The sequence below is a fragment of the Pleuronectes platessa genome, chromosome 11 (assembly GCF_947347685.1).
Source record: "Pleuronectes platessa chromosome 11, fPlePla1.1, whole genome shotgun sequence".
Taxonomy (NCBI): domain Eukaryota; kingdom Metazoa; phylum Chordata; class Actinopteri; order Pleuronectiformes; family Pleuronectidae; genus Pleuronectes; species Pleuronectes platessa.
This window is the reverse complement of record NC_070636.1, coordinates 12704889-12716826: the sequence shown is the minus strand read 5'-3', so window position 1 is coordinate 12716826 and position 11938 is coordinate 12704889. Positions and strand designations below refer to the sequence as shown.

Here is an 11938-nt window from a genome sequence, read left to right as displayed (position 1 = left end):
GGATGCCCGCTGCAACATCTCCACATAGCCAGCTGCTGTTTGACACCCCTGCACAACCTGGAGCTCCATTGTTCCATTGAAGGAAAAAGCACCCCAGATCATGATGGCGCCCCCTCCACTGTGCCGCGTAGAAAACATCTCAGGTGGCATCTCCTTGTCATGCCAGTAACGTTGGAAGCCATCAGGACCATCAAGGTTAAATTTGTTCTCGTCAGAGAATAAAACTTTCTTCCACCTTTGAATGTCCCATGTTTGGTGCTCCCTTGCAAACTCTAAACGGGCAATTTTGTGGCGTTGAAGGAGACGTGGCCTTTGAAGACGTTTCTTGTTTTCGAAGCCCTTCCTTCGCAGATGCCGTCTGATGGTTATTGGGCTGCAGTCAGCACCAGTAATGGCCTTAATTTGGGACGAGGATCGTCCCGTGTCTTGACGGACAGCCATTCGGATCCTCCGGCTCAGCGCCGGTGAGATTTTTTTGGGTCTACCACTTGATTTTTTTGTTCCATAACCCTGAGGATCTTTTAAGAAATGCAAAATGACTGTCTTACTGCGTCCAACCTCAGCAGCGATGGCACGTTGTGAGAGGCCTTGTTTATGCAGTTCAACAATCCTACCACGTTCAAAGACGGTGAGCTTTTTTGCCTTTGCCATCAAGAGATCTTCAGTGATTACTTGACAGGAAATGACATGGAATCCAAATTTTTGCACAGATTTTGGCTTTTAAAGGCTGTGGTCTAAAACTTTTGATCAGCTGATGAACAGCCTATTTGAGTTAAATTGTTGTTTTCAATAAATTGCCTGCTCACAACTTTGGTCTCTTGTTCCCATTTCTTCTTTTTGCATTTTGAAGCTCTACTTAGAACCTTCCTAAGATCCGACAGTGCAAAATGCAAATTCATGCAATTTTTTAACTGTTCTTAAGATTTTGATCAGGAGTGTATGTTGATGCACCAGTATTCAGAAGTTGTTCTAGAATTTGACCCAATTTTTAAGAATGTAATCTTATTATGATAAGTCATGTACACAGATTGTCATTCTCTCTTTTAATATTTCTAAATGGCAAACAGGAAAATAAAACGCTGATGTAAAAAGACAGATAATACAGGTTAGGGGTAGGCGATGTGTTTCAAACCATTATTTTAAATTCAAGCAAAATATACAAGTTCTCATTCACATGTTTAAACAAGTGAAACAATATATGATTTATCCCTTTGCCTATTGTAATTTGGATTATTTGTCCATTATAATTAAAACAATCCAGTTAAAGAAATCCGTCAGGGATTAACTTCAATTGATTCATATATATTTTTACTATGATGAAGAAACTAGCAGTTTTTTTGTAGGATATATTTTTCTGCCATGTTGTTGTGCCATTGGATGTTTTGATTTAGTGCACACATACCTCATTTGAATGTGTTCCTGAGAAGTAAACTTAAATCTAGTTAAGTCCATGTCTGCCTTTCATGTTTTTCCCCTTATTAATCTAAATCTATATTATGCTAAACGACAGACAGAGAAGATCACAAATTAATGAAGCTACACATATCCTATAAAAAGGTTTTAATTTCAAAAGGATGACCAGATGACAAGAGCCAGGGTTACTTAATACAAATCATAGAGCAGTCCCACAGAGATTAGCTTGGTGCAAGAGTGACAACGTAAAATTGCATATCTATTAATTTGGGAAATGAAAGCATACTCAATTTAATTTCAGACTGGTTGAGTTTTAAAACAAGAACATTTCAAAGTGAGAAATAAACAGCAGGTTAGACAATGCCAAACATTAAGTTACAATGTGGGACATGACATTCTGTTAGAGCCTCTAACAGCTATGCCACTGGTTCCACTACTGAAAGGCAGTAGTAACAGGAGGTTACTGTACGATGGTTCCTCACACTCAGTAATGTAAGTGGTTCATGCACATCAGAGACAATCACTGCACATGCAATCATTTCTCAATGAAATCTAGTGTAGGCTGTGGAAAATATCTGAAACCTGCCCAACTCTAACCTCTGAGATTCGTCCATTTCCCTGCTCGACAATTTATAAAGGACAACACAAGCTTCTTTACACGTTAGATAACACACCAACTGACAAATCAAGCTCTTTATGCAACACACTCTTCAGAATGTACCACACCAGTAAAAAGAAGAAAAAAAAAGAAAAAGACTCGAGAATTATCAATTTGTACATTCTAAAGCTGAACCAGGTTGATGACAAACGTCAAGAGAAAGAGGAAAATTCAAAACTGATGAAGCTCCTTGGTTTCAGGACATTTGTGATGGAGATATTTGAGTCTTCCCCTTCTCCCTCATGGAGCGCAAGGCCTTCTCTCTTAGGTGCTTCTCCAGGTCGTCAAGGCTGTCGTCTACTTCACTCTCCGATTCCTAAATGAACAATCATGAAAAACTTCACTCTACTTGCAGCTCAGATAACAATGAAGGTGCCCTGCAAACAAAATATCCAGATTATTTTTCACATTTTCTGAACAGGAATATGAGGCCCTCGGTTTCTAAAAATCACTGAAACTAATTTGTACCTTCCTTGAATCTCCATCCTCCACCCCACCCTGGTTTTCTTGTCCTTCTCCAGCACCAGGGGCACCGCTCTTCTCCTTCTTGTGCTTCTTGTGCTTCTTGTGCTTCTTGTCCTTTTTGTGTTTTTTCTCCTTCTTCTTCTTCTTTTTCTTTAAGCTGCCATCAATGTCAGAGTTCTGCAATAAAATGGTCATCGTTAGGACTCAGCAAGATGCTTTTTAAAACCAGCATAACAAGAATGACATTATAAGCGTTCCTGTGCCAAAGGGGGATTATGCCACAGCAGGGCTCTCGCTCAACAGCTCTAGGAAATGTTCATCAATTAAGTAAACTTGTTTTAATGTGTCAAGATACATTAAGGTCATAACGACTGTTTAGGAGATAGCATATTTAATAATTAGGAGTATTTAACACAATGAAGAAAGTACTGACTTGACATGTGATACCTGGATGGCCAAGATAATCATCCTGTAATAAAAAATGTCGCTGCATAATTATCAGCCTTCATAAATAATCATCCTAAAAAAGGTCAGTGTCAAACTACCACCTTTTAGGATGCTGAACGAAACTTTTAGTGGATGTAACTTAAAAAGAAAAAAAAAAAACATTGTTTGATAACATCCAGGTAATTTATAAAAAAAAAAAAAAAGTAAATCAAGGTTTTTCAGAAATACAGATAATATCAAAGGTTTAAATTATCAACATGAAGATGATAATAATTCTAAGACAACCAAAGGTCAATAAAATACAATATTGAACCTTGCTTGGGGACTGACTGCCGGATCCACTGCTGGCCTTTTTGGCTGGTGGTGGGGAGCCACTGGCAGAGCGTGACGGTGAGGGGGAGGCAGATGCTGGGGCTGGACGTTTCTGAGCTGCTGGTTGAGGGGAACCAGATCTCGATCTGGAAGATGCTCTCCTCATAGGCTGGGGGCCTGGAGAGGGTCTGTTAAGCGGAAATGGTTTACATTAGAAGACATTCAAAGAGTAATGTTGCATACACAAAAATATAAACCAACTCTGAGTTTTTACAAATGCTTGCTCGTTGTTTACCTCTGATTGGTGCGTGGCTCTGGGGTGCGGGACACTCTGCGGATGGGTTTGCCGCTGTGTGAAGGGGACTGTTGTCTCCGCTGGTTAGATGGAGATGAGCTGGAGGTTTTGAAGCATCCCTGGGGGCTAGTGGAATTTCTGACAACGCGACCGCGCTTTACTGGGGATGGGGACAGGCGGTTTGCTGCTGCAGGAGGGGATCGTGTATCTCTGTTTTGCCAGCCAGAAGTCAACATAGGGCTCCTCCTGTGTCTGGGTGGTGATGAAGAGGGTGGAGGTGTGCGTCTCCTTGGAGCAGGAGAACTCCTGCGCTTGGGAGACCTGGAGAGACGTCGCTTGCCTCCTGGGGGAGATCGCTTTGCAGGAGAGCTAGACATCTTCCTCTTCTGTGGAGGCAAAGGTGAGGGGCTGTAGCGGCGCTGGATAGGGGGGGAATAACGTCGAGGGGATGGAGATCGGCGGCGAGGTGGTGGAGAAGGAGACCTAAGAAGCATAACATTTTAATTATCAAAAAAATAACTGACTAGTCAATTATTAATATCAAAATGGTCATGCTTATACCTGCGTCTAGGAGGAGAGGGAGATCTTCGGCGTCGTGGGGGAGAAGGGGAGCGACGTCTCCGTGCAGGAGATGGAGAACGTCTTTTCCTAGAAGGAAAACAAAAAATACTTTATAAGAACAACATATGCAGATACTACCCAATTTGGATTTTAGAAGTTTAACCATTCAGCAAACTCTCTGCTTAGTATCTGACCTTGGAGATGGATCCCTGTGTCGCCTCCTTGGAGAAGGTGTACGTCTCCTCCTGACATCACCGTTTCTGGCAGCTGGCCCTGCTGTTGGCCTTTTTGGCCCTTCATCTGCGGAGGAGGAAGACCCGGTATCTGAAAACACAGAGATGAAGAGCATCAGCAACAGTTCCAATGTAGCCTCAACTGTATGCTGTGAGGAGAAGTCATCAAGGTTGGGGTGTTAGGACACAGCTTCAAAAGTCCATAAGACAATAAGTAACAAGATGACAGACAAAGACCTGGTTATAGAGAGAGAGAGGGGTTGAGTATAGGAAAGGAAAGTACAGAGATAAAAACGCTTTTAACCTGAAGACGACTGTCGATTCTGCCTGCGATACTGACGTCGCTGCTGCTGCACCGGATCTGCTGTTGCCCCTTTGTCATTTTTATCCTCTTCTGAAATGTAGAGCATTGAGTGGCCCATCAGTTTTTACAAACCCAGTGTTACAGACTACCATGGATACAAATGATAAAAGAAAAAAAAAAGTTATATTTATTTATTTACGTTTTCTTTAGGTTACAACATTGCATAGTGCAACGTGACCATGTATTTATGCTACCTGTGTCCCCTGTGTTGGTGTATAGCGTTTTATCAGTTTGTAGTGACTAGTGATTAACTATCTGGATCAAAGCATCATTATCACACAGAACTATCTGAGCATGTTAAATGGAAGCACAGTAATGAGGTTATTAAACTACTTTTTAAGGCAGTCGATTGAAAATTAGTTAACATTTAGATGAGATTCAAGCCTGTGGAAATGTCAACTTATGTTTCCTGCACAGAGAGAACAAACTTAGTGCTCTTGTTGCATCATTTCCATATTGTTGGAATTAAGATTTAAAACTATGTATTTTAAGATAAGACTGAATACACGAAGTATGGAAATTATACAAACCAACAATTTTTTTTTTTTTTTTTTTAATCACATTGAAGTTGCAATGACACTTTAAGGTAAACATCCATATTAAACCCCTCATGATTATAAGCCAAGGAAGAAAAAAGTGTATTGTCAAACAAAATTCGCTGGGGTCTCCATTACGACTAGTCACCTCAGATTGGGAACGTTGAGGTGAAAGACCTTTACTAGTTTTAATAATAGGAGTTGAATAGTAATTTAACTAGTTTTTCAAAATAAAGTATCTCTTACCGGACTCAGAACCATCAGAATGTCTGGCCTTGGCATTATCAGGCGGAGAATCACCCCTCCCTCCTGGTTTTCGCTTTAAACCTTAAAAACAAGACACCAAGAAATTTGGTAAATAATAATACTTCTTATTATAATAATTGAGGCATTTCATATAATGAGCTAGTTCTAACTCCTTACATTTTAAAAGAACAGTACAAAGAATTTATCGAGACTTACAAAATTATATAAAATTTCTAAGAACCAATGTGGAAAACAATGAGGATTTTTAATATTTTACCAGATGATCTGGGTGGAGAAGCTGAACCCCGTCCTCTTCTCCCCCTGGGAGATGGTGAGCGTCTTTCCTTCCCTGCAGGGCTAATGGATGTGTCCCGATGTTGCAGCTGTTTTCGAGGTGGTGATTTAGATATTCTTTTCATCACTTTTTTAGGAGAGCCAGAGTGTGCAGAGCTGCTGCCGGAGGATGAAGCAGAGCGAGAGCGCCTCCTGCAGGACACAAACATTTGTTTTTTTCCAATGTGTTGCTAATGTCCTGAGTCTTTTGCATGGTCAGGATATAATATACACAATAGCACCTCTTAGCAATATATGCTACTAAAATAAAAGGTGTAAGGGTTCAAACCGGCATTAAGGCTTTCACACTGACCTACGGACTGGGGAGCGCCTGTGTCTGTGTCGGGAGCTGGGGGGACCACGTCGGGGAGGACTCCTTCGACGAGGAGACATTCTCCTCCTAGGACTCGGCCTTCGGCGAGGGGAAAAAGATCTGAAAGGTTAGAGAGGGCAAATTCAAAACGTTTTCGAACTCTGAAGTTCTCATTCAGAGACAAGACTATAACACATCATATGGTTTACCATACATTTCTGAAATTACCTGGAACGGGAGCGTCGTCTGTGAGAGCGTGAATGAGAGCGGGAGCGGTGATGAGGCCTTTCCCGTCTGGTTTCCTTGTCCCTTTCCCGAGACCGCGGTCTTTCCTCTTTCTTCAGAATTTTCTCAGGGGAGGGCTCTTTGACTTCCATCACCGAGTCTGCTTTCACCACCTCCAAAACTGTGTCACTATACACCAGAAAAGAGAAAAGTTTACAATCCAAATTTCCCCTGTTAGATCATTACTGTTACCCCAAAAACAAATCTGCTCTGTCCGAACTACAGTACCTAGAAATTTGCCTGAAGCAACTAATTAAACAAAAATGGAAAAAGACCACCATTAAGACAAGACTTGATAATTGCAGCAAAGGGAATAATGTACGAACCAGGTAGATGAAGCTTCTTGGACCACTGGTTCTGGCATTGACCTTCCTGATGTATCTGGTTCCACAAGTTGCTCTAAAGGTTTCGTGGGCAGCTGCATCAGGGGTGGGGGGGGTGAAGTGCCACCAACTGGGCTGGATTTGCGACGTGGGGAGCGTGAGGGACTAGGTTTTCTGTCGCGCTTCACTGGCGATCTTCGTCGTGGTGATGGTGACCTTGTCTTCCGCCTGGATAGAAAGGAGGCAAACCAGGAAAATATTTCCATTTCTGTCATAAATACACAAATCCAACTTCTTTACACCAATCCCAATATAAAAAAACGTTTTCTAACCTTCTTGGACTCTTCGACTGAGCCCTCTCTCGGTTTTCTTTCTCCTTTTCCTTCTTATCATCATCCACCTTCTTAAGAGAAGCCAACTTCTCCTGTTCAATCTATCAAAAACAGAAGTAAAGGAGATCGTACACATCAACACTTTCAGAAATGACATTCAGCAGTATTCAAACATAATCACCTTAACATTATGTTCAGTTTTATTGTCTCCGTTTAAGACCTATTATTCTATATTCTTCAAAAACATTTCTCCAAAGTCAGACTCATTTACACCACCTTCTTTACCTGTCTGGGTTACTTGACCTTTCTACATCTTACAAATATATTTTGCCAGGATTTATCTCAAGGAGAAGCTTACCTGTCTCTGTTTAATTTCCTCTTTCTTCTGTTCCAAGAAAGCAGAGGGTATGCCAGCGATGTTGTCCTGGGCACTCAACAGCAGGGGCCACAGGTCCCTCATGAACTCCCGGGCGTTCTTCCCATTTAGGAAGCCTGTCAGGTTGATCTGCATCATCTTACTATCTGGGTGCTGCAACACACACACAAAGGGGGAAAGAAGCCATATAGGCATTGAAATGATGGAAGGCGACCAATCAGGGGGAGGTAGGACCCACCATATGGAGCTTCCTACCTTCTAGTCCTCACTAAAGTAAACCTGTTACTATGTAGTTTAACATACTCAAAACATGTTATGGTACTGACTAGATATGTAATGTACCTGGATCCAATACTGGACTATGAAAATAAAACTGATTTAAATCATACTCACAAACTCAAACTGAGAATGTGAGCTAGCTGAGGAGAGATATATCTAATGATTTAACAATTGCATGCAAGACTGCTGTTATGCATAGTTCTGATTTTGTTCCCCAGATACATTAACTATAACAACAAAATGCCATATCATAAAAAATACTTAGATATTGGGTTTCCTCAGTGCTATGCCCACTACTTTACATTCTTGTGTCCCTACCCACCCACTATCTTCCAGTCTCCCCACAGTATTCACTTCAGGAGTTAAACAAATAGCCACAATACAGAGTGCATTAAAACCCAACACTGCAAGTACAGTTCCGGTGTCTTCAGTGAGTCCCGTGGGATCAGTGGGCACGGAGCTCCCTTGGCTTGCTTCCGCCTCCCTACTGCTTGAGACTCAACCACCTTGAGCTTAATGTTATATCATTTATCTAAATTGCAAGAGACGAACAAGCAATAATGAGTACACAGTCACACAAAAACGAAGTTTTATTTCATCAACTGATTATGAATAACTGCGAAATACGCTTATCTCAAATTCAATTATCAAATTATTATTACTATGCAAGAGTACCCTTTAAACTTAGCTTCAACAGTTCACCCAACCCCAAAAAGTCATAGCAAGCAAAAGGCATAATTATTGTTAATCATATTTTTGTACAAATGTTTTAGCATCAAGATAATTCAAGCTATTCACAAATATATTATGGGACACAAGCCTGATAATATCAATCAATTGAGGAGAATATGTATAAATCACGTGGGTTCTGTCTCCATCAACCAGCCCCCCCCAATATTTTCAGCTATGTGCCATGGAAATTACCCATTAACCAGAGATCCCAAATGATTTAAAGCCTGAGTGGGGCAAAATGATTAAAAAGGTTAACTATTTAACATAATGTATCTCTATTAAGTAAAGTAGCAATATGACTATAGGATTAAGAACATACTTACTTCAAAAATAAATACATAACATCAGTGAGCCTCAGCAATACAGCTCGACTGACATAAGGATTTTTACAAGGTCAAAAAACTGAATGTAGCTTAACACCAAGATGGAAAGTACTGTTTGTTATAGCTGAAGATGTTAAGTCTGTTACACATTTGATCAAATGCAAATGAGATGTTGCCTATTGTTAGAGGGTTTGATTGCCTTTTTAAAGAATTACTTAATCTACTGAACATCTTTTTTTTGCTGACGTCCAATGGTTGTCCGTTCTCAGCTGGATACAGTGATATATTAATGACATCTTCACATCACTTATGTGTGGTTAAGAATGCAACAGGACACTTCACACCACCTCAAACAGAGGTGCCAAAAATTTGAAATGTTCACTTACAACAATGCATTTCAGCTTGGTGTTAAGATATGTTTAAGTTATTCTGTAAGAATATAAAGTAGAGCCATTACTCTTAACAATTGGATATGGCACATTGTTAAACCATTCCGGTTTCCAGTATACAATTCTTGTGATGTTTACACTAATCTGGTTACATGATGCATTACAAATAACTACGGCTAATATGATCATGGCATTGTTCAGGTATGTCTTTCACTGACATGATATAGGTGACCCCTGCATATAACTCACCTCAAACCACACACTGCATCATGAAGGGAGAGTTGGGCTCAGTGACTTTGGGCTCAGGAGAGAGCTAATTAGGTGTTGGTGCAAGGTATAACATCCATATTGGTTCAGGCCTTTTAAATCATAAATCACATCATCATTAGAAGACTGCTAAATAGAGGCACTTGTCACATAAAAGCAAAACATGGTTATGTCATCAAATATGAGTTTGATACCAATTGTTACTGTACCCATTCACTTTGACTAGGATGGCTATCATTTGATTATATCCCTTCTTATAGAGTAAACAATGCCCTCAAAGCTATGATAGTTTTGAAACAAACAAATACACACACAATTGTAGATATTACCTTTTCATCAAGCTGGTTAAATATGAACTCTATGACGACGTCATCCTCGAACCCCAGAATCTCTGTCACTCGTTGTGTAATCCAGGGTTTGACGACCTCCAGGTTCACTTTGGTCATGTCCACCTTAGACCGACACAATAAAACAAAATTAACTAGGGCTACGAAGCAGCACTAAGCGGGCCAGAGCACTTGAGAACACAGGACCTATGTGGCTGTGGGGAGGGTGGTCAGGGATCGGGCGAAACGGCTCAGCGTTGCGTGCGTTTAGCGCACCGCGGGAAGGGCAACCGCTTCACTGCCTGTGTCCGTCACGCAATGCCGAACCCTGCCCACTAATCACGCATTACGGTCCACATCATCAAGTGCAGACCACATGAAGAACATTTTAAGTAAATCGAATTTAAGTTGTTAAACAAGGCTTACTCTCATGTTGCCAGTAGGTGGTCCCTTCACTACATACAGAATAATAGATCTGTTCAGGCCAAAAACACGTGTTTCTCTTCAAATCATATAAATCTTTCACCTTTGCAACATCTGAGACATCGAAGGAATCTATTACCACTGGCACTAGCTGTGCTCGGGCCCTACTAAAGTTAGTGAAGACAATCAATGACTAAATGCCCTGATGCTCCAAGGTCTTCTGGGAGCTGAATGCTTTACAGTTTCATTCAATCTAAAACACATGTCTAAAGACGAGGTTGTCTGGCTAATCACACATCGGATGGCATCAAGTTCTCATCTGGATGAACTAATACATTAGAAAAAGCATTTAACATAACACATGGATGATCTTGTACCTTCTTGTCCAGACATTCTGCAAATTTCAGCTGCTTCAGCAGTTTCTTGTGCTTGTTGCTGAAACGGTTGTCTTGCTCCGCACTTGTGCCCTGAGGAACAAACAACACATCTTAATTTATCTTGTTCAAGAATATCATATCTACACACATTTTAACGCATGCAACCACAATCTATCAAACAGGCTAAACTGGAAACCAAACAGCACATGGTTCAAAATAGGCTATCAAACACTGAAACGCTTGTTCTGATACATTATTTGATATCGATGATAAAACTATCAGCCGATGTTGTTGCAGGTGATGAAACTCATGTCAGATGAGATTTACACCAGTAAGCTAATGTTAGTTAAGCTAGCAGTTAGCCTACTTAATCCTCAAATCCAGGCTAGCATTAGCAACAGGCTAACGTTAGCCAAAGTCTGGTGGTTACTTGAACCAAACACAAGGAAATGGTATTAAAACCCAGATCGGTGTTGTGTAATATGCATTTAAGGCCATATATACTATATAATGCAAGGGAAGCAGTGGTCATGACGAGCCCATAGAAACAGAAACGATGTACCGCCCGGGCGCCATCTTTAACCAAGGCAACCAAATTAGCAGTAGCTAGCTAGCAAAGGTTGGCTCGTCTATTTCCTGCAAATGTGACCTACTGCGCATTAACCTGGTAAAGTTAAGGCGTCTACGCAGAGCAACGTTGCAGAAGGACGAATGTTGCTAAACATTAATTGTTGTTGATACGCGCATTCAATTATGGGAGTTTCCCAGCTAAACTACGACAACTGGCGAAAGCCAAGACCGAAACCAGTTGATAGACGAAGCCTTGACCGTAACGTTTCTGACTGTACGGCTCTGCACCTGAACACATGTGGCACATCGGTGGACTAAACAAGCAACACAAGGCAAAGCAGCTTAACACACAAGACACCGAAAGCAAAGGAATAAAGTAAAAGATCTTACGCGGAAGAATCCCGCGTCCATTATCGGAGAAAATGAATAACAAGCGCCGCTGAGAAAGACGTGTGTGTGGATAGCCGGATGAAGATACCACCCCTGGAGGTAGCAACAAGCACTACATGTACTGTAATGGCAGCAGAGGAGGAGGAGGAGGGTCATCACCTGTTAATACATTAAATACAATAAAATTAAATAAAGATTATTTCTAACAACTACTGACAACGATAATGAAAACAATCAGGTTCGCATCACAACACAGGGTAGGACATTCACATATTTTATAGGGGGCAATTTTTGCCCCCACTGACTGAAATCCAGGGGCCTTTGAAAAAAATTGGGAGCACTTTTTGAAACTTGTGAATTAACATTTAAC

The 11938-nt window shown here is 40.9% G+C and overlaps 1 protein-coding gene across 4 annotated transcripts; it reads right to left on the bottom strand.

Moving 5' to 3' along the window:
* Nucleotides 1-1545: 1545 nt before the first annotated feature.
* On the bottom strand, nt 1546-11696 carry srrm1 (serine/arginine repetitive matrix 1). 4 transcript variants are annotated; one of them, XM_053434269.1, is made up of 17 exons: nt 11569-11696; nt 10609-10698; nt 9812-9934; nt 7475-7645; nt 7117-7217; nt 6788-7012; nt 6405-6590; nt 6177-6296; nt 5808-6016; nt 5531-5611; nt 4689-4778; nt 4346-4475; nt 4152-4238; nt 3591-4073; nt 3297-3483; nt 2540-2713; nt 1546-2387 (listed from the first exon to the last, which is right to left on the bottom strand). In XM_053434269.1, the coding sequence occupies exons 1-17, from the start codon at nt 11587-11589 to the stop codon at nt 2268-2270; spliced, it is 2598 nt and encodes an 865-aa protein (XP_053290244.1). In that variant the 5' UTR covers nt 11590-11696; the 3' UTR covers nt 1546-2267. The 4 variants fall into 4 exon arrangements, with proteins under 4 accessions (XP_053290244.1, XP_053290245.1, XP_053290248.1 ...); XM_053434270.1 differs by having other exon boundaries at nt 4689-4775; XM_053434273.1 differs by having other exon boundaries at nt 6177-6275.
* Between the last annotated feature and the right edge of the window lie 242 nt (nt 11697-11938).

Excerpts from the sequence above, each read along its gene's own strand:
- srrm1 (XM_053434269.1), bottom strand. The coding sequence starts at position 11,589 with ATGGACGCGGGATTCTTCCGC. Across the intron at positions 9,935-10,608 it reads CAGAATGTCTGGACAAGAAG|GTGGACATGACCAAAGTGAA; the intron begins GTACAAGATCAT and ends TGTCGGTCTAAG. Across the intron at positions 2,714-3,296 it reads GCAGTCAGTCCCCAAGCAAG|AACTCTGACATTGATGGCAG; the intron begins GTTCAATATTGT and ends ATTTTATTGCAG.